The sequence below is a fragment of the Leucopleurus acutus genome (genome assembly GCF_964270905.1).
Source record: "Leucopleurus acutus genome assembly, chromosome: 20".
Taxonomy (NCBI): Eukaryota; Metazoa; Chordata; class Mammalia; order Artiodactyla; family Delphinidae; genus Leucopleurus; species Leucopleurus acutus.
Genome location: NC_139162.1, coordinates 37061600 through 37084120, shown reverse-complemented (window position 1 = coordinate 37084120; position 22521 = coordinate 37061600). Strand labels below are relative to the sequence as shown.

At 36.4% G+C, this 22521-nt stretch overlaps 1 protein-coding gene across 3 annotated transcripts in view; it reads right to left on the bottom strand.

The window, feature by feature from the left end:
* SHCBP1 (SHC binding and spindle associated 1) overlaps window positions 1–22521 on the bottom strand; it is a gene marked incomplete at both ends in the record, with an annotated part of 36984 nt that overhangs the window by 8330 nt on the left and 6133 nt on the right. For 2 of the 3 annotated variants that reach the window (XM_082863447.1, XM_082863448.1), the window contains 6 exons: window positions 8146–8264; window positions 8939–9070; window positions 13757–13877; window positions 14220–14388; window positions 14480–14713; window positions 18309–18401. In XM_082863447.1, coding sequence (XP_082719573.1) covers window positions 8146–8264; window positions 8939–9070; window positions 13757–13877; window positions 14220–14388; window positions 14480–14713; window positions 18309–18401 — 868 coding nt within the window. The remainder of the gene's footprint in view (window positions 1–8145; window positions 8265–8938; window positions 9071–13756; window positions 13878–14219; window positions 14389–14479; window positions 14714–18308; window positions 18402–22521) is intronic. The other variant, XM_082863449.1, reaches the window with a different exon arrangement.

The following is a 22521-nucleotide window of genomic DNA, read 5'->3' as shown; positions in this document are numbered from 1 at the left end:
CATACTTGAAGACATAAAAGCTGAAAATTTCCCTAACCTGGGAAACAGAAATCCAGGTCCAGGAAGCAGAGAGAGTCCCAAATAGGATCAAACCAAAGAGGGACCATATCAAGACACATTATAATTAAAATGGCAAAAATTAAATATAAAGAGAATATTAAAAACAGCAAGGGAAAAGCATCAACTTATGTACAAGGGAACTCCCATAAGGCTATCAGCTGACTTTTCAGCAGAAACTCTGAAAGCCAAAGGGTACAATATATTTAAAGTGATAAAAGGGAAAAACCTAAAATCAAGAATACTCCACCTGTGCAAAATAATCTGAAAAAATATACAGATATAAAAATGAATCATTTTGCTGTATAGCTGAAACTAACAAGATATCATATATCAACTATACTTCAATAATCAAAAAAGAAGAAATCCTGATATCAGACACCAGCTAATGAAAGGCTAGCATACTTCATGGTCCACCCAAAAGAAGAGAAAGGCAACAGGGATGGCCAGGGACAGATCAAGACACTCCTGGACTGGAACGTGGTGGGAAGGAAGACACCCTGTAGGGACAGTGAGGATAGAGAGGGTCAAGGAGAAAGCTGGAGCCCAAAGGATGCTTCCCACCATCCTGGTTACATCATTCCCTTCTTACTGAGATACAACTCACATACCATGCAATTCACCCACTTAAGTTTAATGTACCATTCAATGGTTTCTAGTATATTCAGAGTTGTGTAACCATTACCACAGTCAATGTTAAAACATTTTCATCACCTTAGAAAGAGACCCTGTATCCTTCAGTTATTACCCCAATCCCCTCTTCCCCACCTTACTCCCAGCCCTAGGCAATCACTACTCTACTTTCTATCCATATAGATGTGGCTGTTCTGGACATTTCACATAAAGTGAATTATACAATATGTTAGAAAAAAAAAAGAATACTTTATCTGGCAAGGCTTTCATTCAGATTTGATGGAGAGATCAAAAATTTTATAGACAGCAAAAGCTAAAAGCATTCAGCACCACCAAGCCAGTTTTGCAAGAAATGTCAAAGGGAATTCTCTAAGCAAAAAAGAAAAGACCACAACCAGAAACATGAAAATTATGAAAAGAAGAAGCTCATTGATAAAGACAATTATACAGTAAAGGTAGTAAATCAACCATGTACAAAGCTAGTAGGAAGATTAAAAGAAAAAAACAGTAAAATCATCTATATCTGCAATAAGTAGTTAAGGGATATACAAAACAAAAAGATGTAAAATATGATGTCAAAAAAACAGTAACTGTAGGGGGAGGGGAGTAAAACTGCAGGGTTGTTAAAATGTGTTTGAAATTCGGAGACCAGCAACTTAAAATAATCACATATACATAAAGATTGCTATATGTAAATCTCATGATAACCACAAATCAAAAATCTATAATAGATACACACACAAAAAAGAGAAAGGAATCCAAACATAACACTAAAGATAGTCATCAAATCACAAGGGAAGAGACCAAAAGAAAAGAAAGGAACAATAAAGAACTGCAAAAACAACCCCCAAACAACTAACAAAATCACAATAAGTACATATCTATCAATAACTACTTTAAATGTAAATGGACTAAACATTCCAATTAAAAGACATAGAGTGGTTGAATGGATACAAAAACAAGACCCGTATATATACTGCCTATAAGAAACTCACTTCAGATCTAAAGACACACAGAGTGAAAGTGAGGGAATGAAAAAAGGTACTCCATGCAAATGTAAATGAAAAGAAAGCTGGGATAGCAATACTTATATCAGACAAAATAGACTTTAAAACAAAAACTGTAACAAGAGACAACAAAGGACATTATATAAAGATAAAGGGATAGATCCAACAAGGAGATATTTCAATTGTAAATATGTAAGCACTGACACATTTGGAGAATTTAAAGTAAGAAATTGACAGTAACACAATAATAGTAGGGTACTTAACACCCCATCAATGGATACATCATCCAGACAGAAAATCAATAAGGAAACACTGGTCAGATGGACTTAATAAATACATAGAGAACATTCCATCCAAAAGCAGCAGAAAACACATTCTTTTCAACTGCACATGGACAATTCTACAGGCCACAAAACAAATCTCAAAAATTTAGAAGACTGAAATCCTTTCAAGCATCTTCTCTGATCACAATGGTATGAGACTAGAAATCAACTACAAGAAAAAAAAAATGCAAAAAACACAAACATGTAGAGGCTAAACAATATGCTACTAAACAATGAGTCACTGAAGAAATCAAAGAAATAAAAAAATACCTGGAGACAGATGAAAATAGAAACACAATGATCCAAAATCTATGGGATGCAGCAAAAACAATTCCAAGAGGGAAGTTTATAGTGATACAAACCTACCTCAGAAAACAAGAAAAAATCTGAAATAAACAATAACCTTAAACCTAAAGGAACTAGAAAAAAAACAAAATTCAAAGTTAGGACAAGGAAATAAATAATAAAGATCAGAGCACAAATAAATGAAATAGAGACTAAAATGCAATAGAAAAGATCAATGTAATTAAGAGCTAGTTCGTTGAAAAGATAAACAAAATTGATGAACCTTTAGCCAGACTCACAAAGAAAAAAGAAAGCCCAAATAAAATCAGAAATGAAAGAGGACAAGTTACAACTGACACCACAGAAATACAAAGGACCACATAAGACTACAAGGAACAATTATATGGCAATAAGATAGACAACCTAGAGAAAATGGATAAATCCCTAGAAATGTACAGTCTCCCAAGACCAAAACAGGAATAAATAGAAAATACAAATAGATCAATTACCAGTAATGAAATTAAATCAGTAATAAAAGAGCTCCCAACAAAAGTCCAGGACCAGACAACTTCACAGGTGAATTCTACCAAACATTTAAAGAAGAGTTAACACCTATCCTTCCTAAACTATCCCAAAAAATTGAAGAGGCACACTCAGAAACTCATTCTATGAGGCCAGCATCACCTTGATATCAGAATCAGAAAAAGATACCACAAAAAAACAAAAAAAAATTACAGGCCAATATTCTTGACAGTCATAGATGCAAAAATCCTCAAAAAAATATTAGCAAACAGAATCCAATGATACATTAAAAGGATCATACACCATGATTAAGTGGGATTAATCTCAGGGATACAAGGATGGCTCAATATCCACAAATTAATCAACATGATACAACACATTAACAAATGAAAGAATAAAAAATCATTTGATCATCTCAGTTGATGCAGAGAAAACTTTGGACAAAATTCAATATCCATTTATGATAAAAACTCTCAACAAAGTGTCCATTGGTGGAATATACCTTAATATAATGAATGACATATATGGCAAGCCCACAGCTAACACCATACTCAGTGGTGAAAAGCTGAAAGCATTTTCTCTAAGATCAGGAAAACATGACTAGGATGCCCACTCTTGCCATTTTTATTCATCGTAGTATTGAAAGTCTTAGCCCCAGCAATCAGACAAGAAATAAAAGAAATCCAAATTGGAAAAGAAGAAGTAAAACCATCACTGTTTTCAGATGACAGGATACTATCCATAGAAAATCCTAAAGATGCCACCAAAAAACTACTAGAACTCATCAATGAATTTGGTAAAATTGCAGGATACAAAATTAACATACAGAAATCTGTTACATTTCCATACATTAACAACTATCAGAAAGAGAAATTAAGAAAACTATCCCATTTACAATCACATCAAAAAGAACACCTAGGAATAAATCTAACTAAGGAGGTAAAAGACCTATATTTATGGGACTTCCCTGGTGGTCCAGTGGTCAAGACTCTATGCTTCCACTGCAGGGGGCATGGATTCAATCCCTGGTCAGGGAACTAAGATCCTGCATGATGCATAGTGCAGCCAAAAAAAAAACAAAACAAAAGACCTATACTTAGAAAACTTAAAAAACTGATAAAAGAAATTGAAGATGACAAAAACAGATGGAAAGATATACTGTGCTCATGGATTGGAAGAATACTTTTTAAATGATCATACTACTCAAGGCACTCTACAGATTCAAAGCAATTCCTATCAAAATACCAATGGCATTTTCCACAGAACTAGAATAATTCTAAAATTTGTATGGAAAAACAAAGGACCCCAAATAGCCAAAACAATCTTGAGAAAGAACAACAAAACAAGCTCCCTGACCTCAAACTATACTACAAAGCTACAGTAATCAAAACAGTATGGTACTGGCACAACAGACACATAGATCAATGGTACAAATAGAGAGACCATAAATGAACCCCACCATCTGAACAATTAATCTACAATAAAAGAGGCAAGAATATACAATGGAGAAAAGATAGCCTCTTTAACAGATGGTGTTGGGAAAACTGGACAGCTACACACAAAAGAATCAAACTAGACTACTTCTGGAAGAAAACAATGCCAGTGCCCTCTTTTACATTGGTCTGAGCAATATTTTTTAGATATGTCTCCTAAGGCAAGGGAAACAAAAGCAAAAATAAAGAAATGGGACTACATCAAACTAAAAAGCTTTTGCATGGCAAAGGAAATTATCAAGAAAACAAAAAGGCTGCCTACTGAATGGGAGAAGATATTTGCTAACAGTATATCAGATAAGGGGTTAATATCCAAAATATACAAAGAACTCATACAGCTCAACATAAAAACAAAACAAAACAACCAGATTAAAAAATGGATCCTAATAAGGCATTTTACCAAAGAAGACGTAGAGATGGTCAACATGCACATGAAAAGGTGCTCAGCATAACTAATCAACAGGGAAATGCAAATCAAAATCACAATGAGATATCACCTCACACCTGTCAGAATGGCTATTAACAAAAAGACAATAAGCAGTAAGTGTTGCAAGGATGTGGAGAAAAGGAAATTGTAGCACACTGTTGGTAGGAATGTAAGTTGGTGCAGCCACTATGGAAAACAGTAAGGAGAGTCCTCTATAAATTAAAAACAGAACTACCATACAATCCAGCAATTCCACACCTGGGTATTTATATGAGAATACGAAAACGCTAATTCAAAACAATATACGTACCTCAAAAAAATGTATGTTCGTTGCAGCATTATTTACAATAGCCAAGATATGGAAGCAACCTAAGTGCCTAACAACAGATGAATGGATTAAAGAAGATGTAGTGTCACACACACACACAAATGAAATATTACTTGGCCATAAAAAAGAATGAAATCTTGCCATTTGCGACGACTAAGATGGACCTAGACAGTATTATACGAAGTGAAATAAGTTAGACAGAGAAAGACAAATAGTGTATGATTTCACTTACATGTGGAATCTAAAAAACAAAACAAACGAACAAACAAAACAGAAACAAAGTCATACATGCAGAGAACAAACAGGTGGTTGCCAGAGGGAAGAGCGGATGGGGAATTAAAAAAAAGGTAATGATGTGAGGTAATGAATGCTTGACTGTGATGATCATTTCATAATGTATATTTATATGAAATCATCACATTGGACACCTTAAATATATAAAAGTTCTGTCAGTTACACCTCAATAAAGCTGAAAAAGGATTTTTTTTAATTCTTAAAAAAGCAAAAAACACCTTATACTTAACAGTACAATACTGAATACAGTCCCCCAATATCAAGACCAAGGTTAGGATATCTACTCTCACCACTGTTATTCAACACAAATGCTGGAAGTTCTAGTCAGTGCCATAAGGCAAGAAAAGGAAACCAAAGGTAAACAGACTGGAAAGGAAGAAATAAACTGTCTCTATTTGTAGATGACATGACTGTCTACATAGAAAAATTCCATGAAATCTATAAAAACACTCCTAGAACTAATAAGAAGGTTCAGCAAGGTCACAGGATATAAACAAACATACAAAAATCAATTGTATCTCAATATACTAGCAATAAGCACAATAAATTAAAAATATAATATCACTTACAATGAAATGTTTAGGTACAAATCTATAAAAACATATACAAGACTTGTACGTTGAAACTACACAATGCTGATGAAAAAAATCAAAGATCTAAATAAATGGAGAGACATACCATGTTCACAGATTGGAAGACTGAACGTAAAAAAAGATGTCCATTCTCCCCAAATTGATATATAGGTTTATTGAAAGTCCTATTAAAATCTTAGCAAGACTTTTTGTAGATACGAACAAGATATTTCTAGAATTTATATTGAAAGGCAAAGGAACTAGAATAGTTGAAACAATTTTAAAAAAAGACAAGTGAGAGTGGGAGGAATTATTCTACCAGAGAACCCAGAAATTGGCCCACAAAAACATACCCAAATTATTTTTGATAAAAATACAAAACCAGGGCTTCCCTGGTGGCACAGTGGTTGGGAGTCCAACTGCCGATGCAGGGGACACGGGTTCGTGCCCCGGTCCGGGAGGATCCCACATGCCGCGGAGCGGCTCGGCCCGTCGGTCATGGCCACTGGGCCTGTCCATCCGGGGCCTGTGCTCCGCAGCAGGAGAGGCCACAGCAGTGAGAGGCCCGCGTACCGCAAAAAAAAAAAAAAAAAAAACTATAAAAATACAAAACCAATTTATTTAAGGATAGACTTTTCAAGAAATGGTGCAGTTACCACTGGACATCCATAAGCAAATAAATGAACTTTGACCTAAAACTCACCTTATACCAAAATTAACTCAAAAATGGTTCATGACCTTAAATGTAAAATGTAAACTATAAAACTGAAAAAAAAAAAAAAAGGAGAAAATCTTTGCACCCTAGGGCTAGACAAAGAGTTCTTACACATAAAAGGAAAAACTGATAAATTGGGCTTCATCAAATTTTAAAACTTTGCTCTGCAAAAGCCCATGTGAAAATGATGAAAAAACAAGCTACAAACTAGCATAAGATATCTGTAAATGACATACCCAATTAGGGATTCATATCTAGAATTTATAAAGAACTCTTAAAACTCTATAGTAAAAAAGAACGAACAATCCAATTAGAAAATGGACAAAAGTCATGAATACACATTTCACTGAAGATAAGGATGGCAAATAAGCATATGAAAAATGTTCAACATCATTAACCACTAGGGAAATACAAATTAAAACCACACACCTATCAGAATGGCTAAAATTAAAAAGTAGTGAAAATACCAAGTACTGCTTAGGATATGGAGAAACTGGATCACTCAAACATTGCTAGTGGGAATGTAAACTGATGCAACTACTCTGGAAAAGTTTGGCAGTTTCTTAAAGAAAGTAAGCATGCAACTAACCACGTGCCCTGCAACTGCATTCCTAGGCATTTACCCCAGAGAAATGAAAACGATGTTTGCACAAAAACCTGTACACCAATGTTTATAGCAGCTTTATTTACAAAAGCCAAAAACTGAAACAATCCAGATGTCCTTCAACAAGTGAACAGTTAAACTGTGGAACAACCATACAAGGAATACTACTTAGCAATAAAAAAGAACAACCTATTGGTACATGCAACAACCTGGGTGAAGCTCCAGAGAACTGTGCTGAGTGAAAAAAGCCAATTCCCAAAGGTTGTATATTGTATGATTCTATTTATATAACATTCTTGAAATGATGAAATAACAGAAATGGAGAACAGATTAGCGTTTGCCTATGATTAATGAAGTCAGAAGGAGGGGCACCTAGATATGGCTTTAAAGGGCAACATGGAGGATCCTTGTAGTGATGGAAATATTCAACTTGACTGAATCAATCTTATCCTGGTTGTGATACTGTACTATAGTTTTGGAAGATGTTACAATTAGAGGAAACTGGTAAAGGATACACATACAGACTACCTCTGTATTACTTCTTACAACAGAATGTGAATCTACAATCTCAAAATAAAAATTTAATTTAAAAAAATCAACCCAGCCTCAGTTGCTACATCATTTACATAGTTACAACTTAAAGGGTCTAACCTCTTTTAAAGGTATGACAGAGAAACTGTGAGATTTATTATTTTCTTCCTAATCTCTGTTTTGAAAATGCTAAATAAGAAGAACCTTATACAGTTGAGTCTGGCTGACTTAGTACACGGAAGGAACTGAACTTCTTTGAAGAAAGGGAACAGGAGTATGCATTTACATCTTGTCCCAGGACATTTTATTTACTTATTTAGAACTTAAACTACTTCCCATAAGAGATTATCATACCTTGGCACCATATAAATCTGAGCTCTTCATTAAAAATTCTGCTGATGTTCGTACTGTGACTCCTGTAGTTTCACACTGCAAAACACAGTTTTCCAATGTAGTCTTGCCACGGTGAATAACTATGATGAAAACATGCAATCAAATACTTTAAGTAATGTGTCTTTTCCAATATTAGTAATGGCCTAGAGCTGATATTAGATACAGTCTAAATATTTCTCATTTAAACTCTGTTACTGGAATTATGAATTCATAATTTATAAAACAATGACTATTTTGAGTTATTTTCTATTGATAAAATCTAAAAGCAGCATTCTTAAAAAAGAATGACTTGCCCTCAGAAATGCAAAATCAAGTTAAAAAGCACTTCTCATTACAAAAAAAATATCAGAAAGTAACTTTCATGACTATCTTAGAAGAGAGAAGAAAAGGAGGCCCAATTCAAAATAAGGGATACAAATCCCAGGAAATAAATACTATCACAATGTGAAGATAGCTGGTTTGAGTCCAGGGCTAAGTCAAATACAAAGAACACAGACCACAATACTGGAATGTTTTAAAAGAAAAAAAATGATCACACAGAAACAAATATTAAACTAACAAATTTTCAAGAATACATTGAACTATTTTTCACTTTAGAGTAAGCTTCCTCAGTTGTCAAGCTATGTACATAAATAATTAATCCGCCTTGCATACTACTCAAGAGTGGTATTTTATTAAATTCTATCTTTCAGGGAAAGTACAGTTTTCCTTCAAAGTCTGGAACAAATAATAAATGAAATATTCAGATATTTACTTAAGATTCCTTCCACAGCATCATGCTGAACAAATTTTATGCTTGAGATTTTAATATCCACACCCGTACAATCCACAAAAGTGTCTCCTTTGCCTCTCTTTTCTATCACAATATCATCTGGTAGACCATATCCTAAGGAAGAGAGCAAGAACATTTAAGATAGGTGAGGGGAAATGTCTAAATACAAAATTTCTATGACAGATTCCTCTATTTCAAATGACTCCAAATGATATCTGAGACCAGTTAATCCAGTTACATTTAAATAAAATCTAATTATCTCTCCACATATCTTGCTTAATTTTTACCAAGGTATACAATTTTTAATAATAACAACTCCTCAAATTGCCTGCATATCAGGAAGACTACCCCCTATCAACCATCTCATACTAGTTTCAGCACTAAAGTCACTTACAAAACTGCTATTAAAAAAAATAGTAACAGAATGGCCATCATCAAAAAATCTACAAACAATAAATGCTGGAGAGGGTGTGGAGAAAAGGGAAACCTCTTGCACTGCTGGTGGGAATGTAAATTGATACAGCTACTATGGAGAACAGTATGGAAGTTCCTTAAAAAACTAAAAATAGAACTACCATATGACCTAGCAATCCCATTACTGGGCATATACCCTGAGAAAACCATAATTCAAAAAGAGTCATGTACCACAATGTTCATTGCAGCACTATTTACAATAGCCAGGACATGGAAGCAAACTAAGTGTCCATTGACAGATGAATGGATAAAGAAGATGTGGCACATATATATAATGGACTATTACTCAGCCATAAAAAGAAACGAAATTGAGTCATTTGTAGTGAAGTGTATGGACCTAGAGTCTGTCATACAGAGTGAAGTAAGTCAGAAAGAGAAAAACAAATACAGATGCTAACACATATATATGGAATCTAAAAAAAAAAAAAGCTTCTGAAGAACCCAGGGGCAGGACAGAAATAAAGATGCAGACATAGAGGATGGACTTGAGGACATGGGGAGGGGGAAGGGTAAGCTGGGACCAAGTGAGAGAGTGGCACAGACATATATACACTACCAAATATAAAATCGATAGTTAGTGAGAAGCAGCTGCATAGCACAGAGAGATCAGCTCGGTGCTTTGTGACCACCTAGACGGGTGGGACAGGGAGGGTGGGAGGGAGATGCAAGAGGGAGGAGATATGGGGATATATGTATACATATAGCTGATTCACTTTGTTATAAAGCAGAAACTAACACACCATTGTAGAGCAATTATACTCCAATAAAGATGTTAAAAAATAATAATAAATAAATAAGTTAAAAAAAATAGTAATAATCTAAGTACTCACAGCTGGGTCAGAGGGCTCTGAAGCGTTTAGCCCTACAAGTTTTTTATTTCCCAACTCTAAGATTCTATTATTCTATCATAATTGAGTTTGACAAAGCCTAGGCATTTCTCAAGATTTTCTAAATTTTATATTCTCTTAAACAGATTGACAAAATCTGACAAACTGACTTAGAACAGTTTTAGCTATTGGAAAGATAGGTCTACCTTGTTAACCAATAAAAAACTTTGTTCTCTACAAATCTTTCTTTTTTTTAACATCTTTATTGGGGTATAATTGCTTTACAATGGTGTGTTAGTTTCTGCTTTATAACAAAGTGAATCAGTTATACATATACATATGTTCCCATATCTCTTCCCTCTTGCGTCTCCCTCCCTCCCACCCTCCCTAACCCACCCCTCCAGGTGGTCACAAAGCACCGAGCCGATAACCCTGTGCCATGCGGCTGCTTCCCACTAGCTATCTACCTTACGTTTGGTAGTGTATATATGTCCATGCCTCTCTCTCGCCCTGTCACAGCTCACCCTTCCCCCTCCCCATATCCTCAAGTCCGTTCTCCAGTAGGTCTGTGTCTTTATTCCTGTCTTACCCCTAGGTTCTTCATGACATTTTTTTTTCTTAAATTCCATATATATGTGTTAGCATACGGTATTTGTCTTTTTCTTTCTGACTTACTTCACTCTGTATGACAGACTCTAGGTCTATCCAGCTCATTACAAATAGCTCAATTTCGTTTCTTTTTATGGCTGAGTAATATTCCGTTGTATATATGTGCTGCATCTTCTTTATCCATTCATCCGATGATGGGCACTTAGGTTGTTTCCATGTCCTGGCTATTGTAAATAGAGCTGCAATGAACATTTTGGTACATGACTCTTCTTGAATTATGGTTTTCTCAGGGTATATGCCCAGTAGTGGGATCTACAAATCTTAATCAAACTAATAATACAGGTCAGACCTCTGAATGGGTTTATGAAAAACTGGAGTATCAGAAAACTAGAAAACCCTGCCTGACTTTTATCATAAAACAGAATCACACAGACAAAGCTTTAAGAAATAACTCTCATTGTCTAAAGCTGAGTCTTTGCTTGAGTAAATGAAAGCAGTGACAACATTAAACAGGCAAAGTCACTAAAGTTTTCTACACTTGAAGAGTACAGACAAGCTTTTGGGGACACTAGAGAATGCAAGAGGACTCCACACACAGGAATGCTACCAGTGGTGGATTCTGGATGATTAGATTGTGAGTAAATTTCTTTCTCAATTCTTTTTTTTTTTTAATTTATATATTTATTTTTGGCTGCATTGGGTCTTCATTGCTGCGCATGGGCTTTCTCTAGTTGCGGCGAGTGGGGTCTACTCTTCATTGTGGTGCACAGGCTTCTCACTGCGGTGGCCTCCCTTGTTGAAGAGCACGGGCTGTAGGTGCGTGGGCTTCAGTAGTTGCGGCACAGGGGCTCAGTAGCTGTGGCTTGCAGGCCCTAGAGCACAGGCTCAGTAGTTGTGGTGCGTGGTCTTAGTTGCTCCATGGCATGTGGGATCTTCCCGGACTAGGGACTGAACCCATGTCCCCTGCATTGGCAGGCGGATTCTTAACCACTGCACCACCAGGAAAGTCCTTCCCTGATTCTTTTTATGTGTCTACCTGTACTTTGCACATTTTTATAATAGCTATGGCTTTCTATCATGTGAAAAATTAAAAATATAAAAAGGATGGCCATATTACATTATATAAACAAGGTATTACATAAACAAATTACATAATCTTAGCAGTTTAAAACACAAAGCCCTCGCCTAACTGAATGGATTTTCTAAACAAGAAAGAAAAATCCTATTATAAGTACTGTTAATACCCTGCAAATAGCAGGTACTCGATATATATCTCTTGTTGTGTCAGCTATAGATCAGAAAAGCTATCAGATAAGCTTTAATCTTACTCGTGAACAAGTACTCCATATATTCAGACTAGAGATATCACCTGATTCCCCAAATTCTCAGAAATGCCCTCTGTTCATAAATTTACAGTCATTCTTACACTTAACTATCAGAATTCTATATGTTTATTTATGACATGTTGGCAATCACATTATAATTTCCTCAACAATCTAGGAAGAATGCTTATCCACCATACAATCTGTAATAGCAATGCTGTTTGCACTATGCCAAAAAAATGAAGTGTTTTTATTGCAGTGCTTTATCCTGCAGATGTTTATAAACACACATCTATTATATATCAAATATTGGAGTGGAAAAAGAACAAAAATTACACACATAAAACAAAAAAGGGGATGAGGTGGTGTACTAGTGAACAGCAGGAAATTAAATTCCCAGCCTTGCTTCCATTAAGAACTCTCGAAAAGATAAAATTAAAGAACATAGCTTAAGCAGTTTGTGAGCAGCTGCTCCAGTCCCAAAATGATATATGATTTTTTGCATGACAAGCTTTATTGCTAACTTGAAGCTCTTCTGGTAAATAGTTGAACAGGTGCATCTAAATTTGACACGCTATGCAAATACAAAGGACCAAGGTGAACTACTGTAAAGTAACCTAAATTTAGGAATCACTCTAAATGTACAATAAGATTTCAACTCCTAAAAAGTTATTTTTAGGACTTCCCTGGTGGTGCAGTGGTTAAGAATCCGCTTGCCAATGCAGGGGACATGGGTTTGATCCCTGGTCCAGGAAGATCCCACATGCCACGGAGCAATTAAGCCCGAGTGCCACAACTACTGAGGCTGCGCTCTGGAGTTCACGAGCCACAACTACTGAGCACACCTACCACAACTGTTGAAGCCCATGCGCCTAGAGTCCATGCTGCACAAGAGAAGCCACTGCAATGAGAAGCCCGTGCACGGCAACGAAGAGTAGCCCCCGCTCACCACAACTAGAGAAAGCCTGCGCACAGCAACGAAGACCCAACGCAGCCAAAAATTAAATTAATAAATAAAGTTATTTTTAAAAGACTCTTTCAACATTAATGTTCTCAAAAGTACATTTTAGAACTTGTGACATTCAACAAGCTTTTAAAGAATTAAGATAAAGATTTTGCATCTAATTTCAAGTTGGACCTATACCTTTCATAAAAGTAAGCTAAATTAAAAAAAAAAAAAAAAGCACCAATATGTCCACAACATATATGAAATAAGAGGAAGCAACAAATTAAAAAATATTGCTTGGAATGTTTTTTTTAATTCTAATAATGAATTTCCTTTTCACCAACCACCTATAATCTGGAATTATACTTCTTCCTAATGGTCTTTTTTTCTCTATGTTTTTGTCTTCCCAACATTTATAATGCCACAAAGAATCACACCTCATGTTGCTCAAACACTGAGTCAATAACCTGTACACTCCAAAAACCCTTAATGTTTCAAGGCAACTCATTTGAAATCAAATGGGTCGAAATCAAATTCTTGGAGCTTCAACAAGATCAGTGATTTACTGTTATCTTAAGCGTATCATGCACGAGAGTTTGGTTGTATGATCTTCCATACTCACCTTCTAACTCAATGGAGTCAGCGATGGAGAACGTACCATGTACCACATAACGGCCAGGACAAACAATAACAGTGTCGCCCTCATAGCAGGCATTTATAGCAGACAACGGATCACTATGGAACTAGAAAACAACAACAACATATTGCAAATATATACCCCTCAAATGCAACCTGAGTATTACTCCAGGTGCCTTCATGTTTCATTTTCAAAAGGGAGCCAAAACTACGTATGTAGGTATCTCCCTTGCTACTGCACTGAGCTCAGTGCCTCCTTTGCTACTGCACTGAGCTCAGTGCATGGTTGATAACTGACTAATACTGCAGAAAGGTGGTGCTCTCACTGCTTTCCATTTCACAGAAAACCAGCTCTGGGAAACTCCTAAAAACTTTCTGTAGAATTCAGGAAAGCCTTGGGTGAATCTGAAGAAAAAAAAGCCACCTGGAGCAAGAAACTCTCCTTTTACCTGAATTTCTATTTCTTCCTTACAAGGCTCTGGACAAAGCTTATCCCTGACCAGGGACTGCAGCAGACCAGTCGTCATGGTGGAGGAGACCACATGGGTGACCTTCTGGCCACTGGGACGGATGCCTTTTGCTTGTATATTAGAATTCTTCTGATAACCAAACACATATCTTAAAGAAACCAAACAGACCTGTCAGTTCTCAGTAACATAGCTGGTTAGAAAAGATGCCAACTAGTTGGGAAGAACAAAGATACACATACCTCAACAAAGGATTCTCAATGAGTTTTAGCTTTTGTTTCAACTGTTCAATCTCTGAATACAATTTTAACCCTTCCACCATGGAGATGTTTTCCTGCTCAGAATCAGAGTTACAATTTGACAAACTGCTTCTCAGATTTAAAAATTTTCTGTAACTCTCCTCACATTGAGTCAACAGATCTTGATAGTCAACAATAAGTCCTGAAGGAACTCGGTCTTCAAGAATGTCATAATGCCTGAAAGTTTAAAAGCAAATTGAAACCCACTGCCTTTCAGACACATTTTCCCATCATTAAGACACCGATTTAGTCCTCAAAGACCCCATAAGAAAAGTGTTTCATAGTATGTAACTCAGGAACATGTTAAGTCTTACTGAGTAGGTGAAAGCTATTGAAAGCTTTAAGGACCACTTCATTAAGGTCACTAACTTTTCTCTTTTGAGGAGTTGCTATTTTTTTTTCCCTTAGATCCAAGTATTTGTGTTTTTGAAACACTGAGAGTTCATGTTGCACAATTTGTAATCATTACTTAACAAGAAATTATTTTCTCATATATTAGATTCAAAATCTTAATAAGTGGGTGGCAGAGGGCAACCTGGAGGTAGGGGTGGTGAGGATAGTACCCCAAGTAGTTTCATAACAATGTTTAAGATTACCACATTTATAGGATCAAAAAATTTTAAATGATTCAAATCATCTAGTCCTTCCCTATACTTATTTATTTTTAATTTAGTTTAGTTTTTTTTTTTTAATTTATTTGGCTGCATCAGGTCTTAGTTGAGGCACACGGGATCTTCGTTGCGGTATGTGGGATCTTTTGTTGCAGTGCATGGGCCTTTTGTTGCAGTGCGCAGGCTTCTCTCTAGTTGTGGCGCAGGGGCTCTAGAGTGCGCGGGCTCAGTAGTTGCAGCACACGGGCTCTCTAGTTGTGGAGCACAGGCTCCAGAGCGCGAGGGCTCAGTAGTTGTGGCACGTGGACTCTCTAGCTGTGGCACATGGGCATGGTAGTTGTGGCACACTGGCTTAGTTGCCCCACGGTATGTGGGATCTTAGTTCCCTGACCAGGGATTGAAATCATGTCCCCTGCATTGAAAGGCAGATTCTTAACCACTGGACTACCAGGGAAGTCCCCCTTCCCTGCATTTAAAGCACTATGGAGGGGACTTCCCTGGTGGTTCAGTGGTTAAGACTCCACACTCCCAATGCAGGGGCCCCGGGTTTGATCCCTGGTCAGGGAACTAGACCCCACATGCCGCAACTAAGAGTTCGCATGCTGCAACTAAAGTTCTAACGTGCCGCAACTAAGACCCAGTGCAGCCAAATAAATAAATAAAATATTAAATAAATAAATAAAGCACTATGGAGCAGAATTTGCTGAATATTCCCTCAGGAAGATTATCAGAGTATTTCAAAAACATAAGCCTCTGAGATTTTGAGAAAAAAATAAAGCTGTTATTACTAAACCAGAGAGTGATTAAAACAAAATAACTTTGTATTGGACAACTGTGTTGGCACTTAAAGTTTATTATTAATTTATAAACCTTCTCAAATATATAGACAGAACAAAAAGTACTTCTAGATACAATAATTTATGAATGTACAATCAAGTTAATGGATATGAAATTAATGGATTTGAAAGTAAACTGCAATATTATTGTCATCACTTGTCGTTTTAAAATAATTGCTTTATTTCTCAGTTAAAAGCATACTGACTTAGGCCAGAGCTTCTTAACCTTGGCTGCTTATTAGAATCACTGGGGAACTTTTAAAAATACAGATGATCAGGTCCCCATCCAGACCAATTAAATTAGTCTCTAAAAGTAGAGGGGTATTTTTTAAAGTTCCCTGGGAATTCTAACGTGCAGCCAAGGTTGAGTACGATTGCCTTAGATAATGTCTTCTTAACTTCGTCACGCTCTAAATAAGACCTAAACAAATTTACATCAAGTTACAGTGAACATTTAAATAGTATTTAAGATGAATAGAAAATATTTTTTCCACTTTTCAAGTAAATGAATTAGGTGAAGCTTGAAAAGCAAGGATTTTGTCTGCTTTGCTTAATCCATACTCATTTAAAGATATTCTAGAAATCCACTTTGCAAACAAGAAATTGGGGGCCCAACCACTGACTGCTTGATCAGATCTACTAAGTTACAAAGATTAAGACTCAAATTTTAAAATTAGTTTCTTAGCATTTCCAATATCCATGCCAATCAGCTTATTTCTTCTCATTATAGTGATACTTCATAGTCTGAAAGTAATGAACCAACATCTGTGTCTCAGACCCATAAGCTCTGAAGCAGAGTGTTTTGAATTAGAAAGGAAAAATATTTACTTCACAGTGCAAAATCAAGACAATATGGTTTGATTCCCTTTAACTCTTGCCTGTGAATAGCTCTACTCCTGTCTTAGCCTAGGGACCTTTTAAAGAGTCTGCCTATATTTGATAACATTCCAGTTTCCCCATCAAGTACCATAGTTTCTTCTCCATAACTGAAAACAATTCCTCCCTTATGCTTTCCCATCTGCCAGTGATGTATAAGATATGTATGTAAATCATTTCTTGTTGTTTGAACATGTAAGACTGTCAAATCGGAATACAGTTATTTTCCAAGTAAAGATCAAATTTGCTAGATACATGATATTCATCCACCATTACATTTCCCTTCAATCAAAACCAATCATTGCTCTTTAAAAGCAAGTATATCAAAACTAGAAAATATGCAAGCTTATTGAAATTCTGGCATTTTACTGAATACACTATGAGAAAACAGGAAATGCATAATGGAAAAATTGGAAAGGCTAAATAGAAATCACAGCCAATTTATGAAAAGCTGAAATCAGACATACATAATTCTAAACCAGGTAGAACCAATCTTAACCAGACTTCTCACGTATTTTTTACTTATGATTCACTGTATAAATGAAGAGAAACTTACTAAATCAAATTGGTTATACAGAAATGTAAAGGGTTACTGCCTTATCTTATGTAACCAAATCATCTTTCACACAGGGAAAAAAATTACCTTCTACAATTTTTTTTTCTTTTTTTGGCCTGCAAGGTCTAATTTTATTCTTATTGCAGCACTGCGTATTAAATTACTATGCACAAGTACCAAAAAGTTACCTGGTCTTATAGCACCATCTAGTGGAAGCCACATTTAACAAAGTCAGTGCAGGACAACTATTTGGGTTGCATGGTTAATTTGGGGTATTTTTATAATGGAAGGGTTTTTCCCTACCAAAATATGATAAGTCAGTAGAATGTATTTAGGTATTTTGGAAATTTTTATTCACCATCAATATTAACTATTTAGTATTTTCATCATTTATCAAATAAGATTTAAGGAAAAGAACTTGACAAAACATCCTGAGGTAAGTCTGTTTAGCCTACTATGTTTTACTGTAAGAACTTAAGAGTAAAGCCATGTCTTTAAAAGTACTCAAGAAAAAAAAAGTCTTCTATAATTCAATTAATTTCACTGTTCTTCAATTGTTTTTATTGAGTTTAGTAACGGGTTGTTTCTTTTTAACATATTAGCTCAATTAAGTTTTATTCAAATTTACAAGAGTGAGCTGTTAATTTACATGTTCTTGAATTCTCTGCTTTTAGATTCTAAAAACACTACAAGTAGGTTTATAAACACTAAAAGTAGGTTTCTCTGCACCTGTACAATTTTTATTTAATAACTTGTCAGTGGGTTATACTATTTGTATATCAGTCTGTTTCTATCTGTAGGAGTATATATACAGTATATACAAAACACAGGTGAAATTAAATCACAAATAGCTATTTTTTCCAACATGTACAAGGCCACTAATAAATACTTACAATCTCAATCGAGGTTCAACACATCTAACAAAATAATCATACTCATCCTCTTCTTCTTCATCCCAACTCCTCCAAATGTTCTGATAGAAAAACCTGGAAAGGAAATTAGTATCACTCAAATTCAATCACTGGCTTAAAATGTTAGGGTTTGGGAGGAATAAGAGTAAATCAAAACAAGTCTATCAAGTATGGTAGAGAAGATTGAATATTTGCTAGATTTGATAGTCATGAGTCACACATGAACTTCTTTGGATTGGCTAAAGAAGTTTCCTACAACATTGATTCTATTAGGACCTTCTATTTATCAGAAGAACTATTTATTGACCATCTGTAACTTGGTGGAAAGTATTTGTTAAGATAGAAAAGACTGGGAGAGAAACAAGTTTAGGGTTGAAAATAAAGAGTTCTGTTTTCAACATGTTCAGGTTGAGATGCCTATTTGAACTCCAAATGGATGATGTCAAGAGTGCAGATAAATATACAAGACCAGAGCTCAAGGAAAAGGTCAGGGCTAGAGACATAAATCTGGAAGTTGTCAGCATATTGATGGCATTAGAGCAATAGATGAGATCATCCAGGGACATAAAATAAAGCAGTAGTTCTCAACCCTGGCTGCCCATTAGAGTCCCCTGGGAAGCTTTTAAAAGTTGATTTTCAACCCTATTCCAGACCAATAAACTAGAATCTCTTGGGTGGGGGATGGGGGAGGGAGGGTGCAGGATCCATATTTTTTTAAAGCTCCCCAAAGTGATTTAACAAATTTTTCATCATGGAAAATTTCAAACATATACAAGAGCAAACATGAAAACATGAATACCATGTATCCATCACCAGCTTCAACAATTATCAACTCACAGGCAATCTTATTTCACCTCTACTCCACCCACTTACTTCTCTGCTCTCCTACCCCCACCATCCTGACACTGGATCATTTTAAAGCAAATTTCTGACATATCATATCACTCATAAATTTTCAGTATGTGCCTCTAAAATAAATCTTTATACAAAAAAAGTTTTAATTCTTTAATAACCAAGTATCCAGTCAGTGTTCAGTTTTCCCTAATTATCTCTTTTGTTGTTGCTGTTGTTTTACAGTTGGCTTGCTCATCAGGGTCCAAACAAGGGTCAGTCATTGAATTTAATTAAATCACTTTTACTCTATAGATTATCCATCCTTCTTTTTCACCTTGCAATTTATTTAATAGTTTCCCACACTCTGAATTTTACTGATTGCTTCCCCATGGGGTCAGTTAACATGTCCTTCTGTTTCCTTTATTTCTAGTAAACTGATAGTAAGGACTAGGGACTTGATCGTCTTTAGGAAAGACTTTTTGGCAAGAATACTTCAAGGGAGGTATAATGTAGCTTCATCACCAAGCACATGATACCTGGTCATCTCTTTTGATGATGAGCTTAAGAATGATCAATGGATTCAGATATTGTCAGCCTGATTTATCTGCCACAAAGTTCCCTAACAGGTTTTCACCAATGGCTGTAGCAGCCATTGATGATCATTGCCTGAAACCTCTACTTTATTATGGGTTGCAAAATACTGATATTCTCATCTTATCATTCTTTCTTCATGTAGTAGTTGGAATACTCCTATAAAGAAAATTTCCAGGAGATTCTAATATGCTTTCAAAGCTGATTAGAGAGAGAGAAGTGTAGATAACCTAGGCCTGAGCCCTGGGTAACTTCAACATTCTAAAGTTTGAGCATGAGAGGAAAGAGCTGGCCAAGATTATTAAGAAAGCAAGCCCATGACACACTGTCATAAAGTGGTGTCCCAGAAACTGGAAAGAGAGTAGAGTATGTTAAGAAGATGGGAATGATCAAATAATTAGAATGTGACCAAGAGGTCAAGGTAAGATGAGATCAGAGGAGTGACGACTGGATATGAGAATATGAGTGACCTTAAGCACAATTTCAATGGTACTGTAGGAGTAGAAGCATTAGTGGAACACCAGGAAGTACAGACGATATAACTGTCAAAAAGTTGAAAAGGAAGGAGTAGTGAAAATGAAGCCATCTCTTAATTCTTACAGATTAGACTGTCATTCTCTTCACCCTCTAGAGTCCATCTCTCAAAAACAAACCAAAAAAAAAACCAAACCTGAGCATGCCTTTACTCAACCAAAAGACTCTGCTGGCTCCTTGCTGTCCTCAGAACAAAGTCCAAATTCCTGAGCTTGGTGATATTACATGGACTCACAGTCCACCTCTAGAGCACCTCTCTTGCCTCAGAGACCCTGTGTGCAAACTACCAATTTCACAAGCTCTTTCAAAGCCGCTGTGACATGCTGGTCAGACTGCCTTCCACCTTTTCCACCTGGTAAGCTTATATTTACACTTCATGACCCAGCTCAAATATCCTCACCAGTTCAGTACCAGGCATTCACATTTCATTCACATCTGCACCTCCTCCAGTGTTAATTCTCTCAAGACAGAAACTTGGGAGTCAGCCTTGACTTCTTCCATATCCACTCTACCACCAAGTCTTAGCCATCCTCCTTTCTCAATAAGCCTAATCTGTACTCTCCATATCTCCACCCTAGTCTACTCTGCCTCTTAACTGATCTCTCTACCCCTTCCCCCTCCATTTACTTTCTACACAGCAGTCAGAACAAACCTTTTAAAACACAAAGCTGATCATATTCATCCTTGATTGAAAACCCTTCAGCGGTTTCCCACTGCTCTTAAAGACAAAAATTGTCCATTGGCTGACAAATCCCTGCATCTTCGGACCCCTGACAACCTCTAAGCTGGTTTCCTAAGTCTCTTCCATTACTGCCTATGTTCTAACCACGTTGGCCCTCCGGCTCCTTAAACTCACTGAGTTCCTGAACCTGTTCCCTCCCCTAAACTGCCACAACCACTTTCACCTAGCCAACCCTTCAGACCCAAGTTCAAATACCATTTCCTCAGGAAATAACCGTATTACAGCAACCTGACCTAGTCTTAGAACACTCTGTAATCCCTCACAGCACTCACTGCAGTTTCCAATCGTACACATTATCTTTATGTGATTATTTCATCAAGGTTCATCTCCCACCTTTAGACTGACGTCTCCCTGGTGATGGTGATTGTGTCTGTTTTGTGCACCAGTCAAATATCACCCTCAACTCAGGACCTGGCACTGAAATACTTACTGAATAAAATGAACAAATGAAAACCCTCATAATTTGACCTTTTCTGGACACTGACCAGAATCTGAGCCCTCACCTCAAAATAAAGAATAATTTAGCCAGGCTCGCCTTCAAATAATACTATTACTAATTCCAGATACTTGTCTTTCTATCAACTTCTATACCCATAAGAGATTAGCTCCCTGATTCCTAATTTCCTAAACTCGTCAATTATCCCTTTACCTTCATATGCCTCAACTGACAGATTTTTTAAGTGAGAGAAACATAAGAGAGTTATTTTGGTTCTAGACATAAGCCAGTTCTTTAGATTTATATTGTTTGGCCTAATATTGAATACCTACAGTCCTTGCATTGTATGCAAGTCCAATGTCCTTGCATACAATTAGAAATTTTCTATGAAATGTCAGAAGCAGGGCCCAAGACACTCTGCTTCTTTGTAGAGTATCAAATTAAGCTCAGCAAAACCAGGTTCACTCACTAACGGCATAGAAACTGGAAAGTACTTTTTGAACTACAAAACACCAAGCAACATTATTAACATGACCTTTATATTATCCAATCTTCCAGTTCATAGAGGAATATAAGTCCTTTTCTTTTTTTTTTTTTTTTGGCGGTACGCAGGCCTCTCACTGTTGTGGCCTCTCCCGTTGCAGAGCACAGGCTCCGGACGCGCAGGCTCAGCGGCCACGGCTCACGGGCCTAGCCGCTCCGCAGCATGTGGGATCCTCCCGGACCAGGGCACGAACCCGTGTCCCCTGCATCGGCAGGCGGACTCTCAACCACTGCGCCACCAGGGAAGCCCCTAAGTCCATATTTAATTAGCCAAAAATAAGCCTTCCTTAGTAAATATACTTATAAAAAGAAGATTCAAAAGAACTGTCTATATTAGGAACTATCCGACAAAAAAGTTATCTGAAAAACTAAAAAAAGCATACCTATTAATGCAAGTGGAAACCGACTAAGCCAAAAAAGGTTGAAAGGCATGCACATACCCCCTAAGGATCCTGGAAGTGGCCTGACAAAACACATTCTTTGGCCAGACATATCCTTGAAAACACTGTATGTCA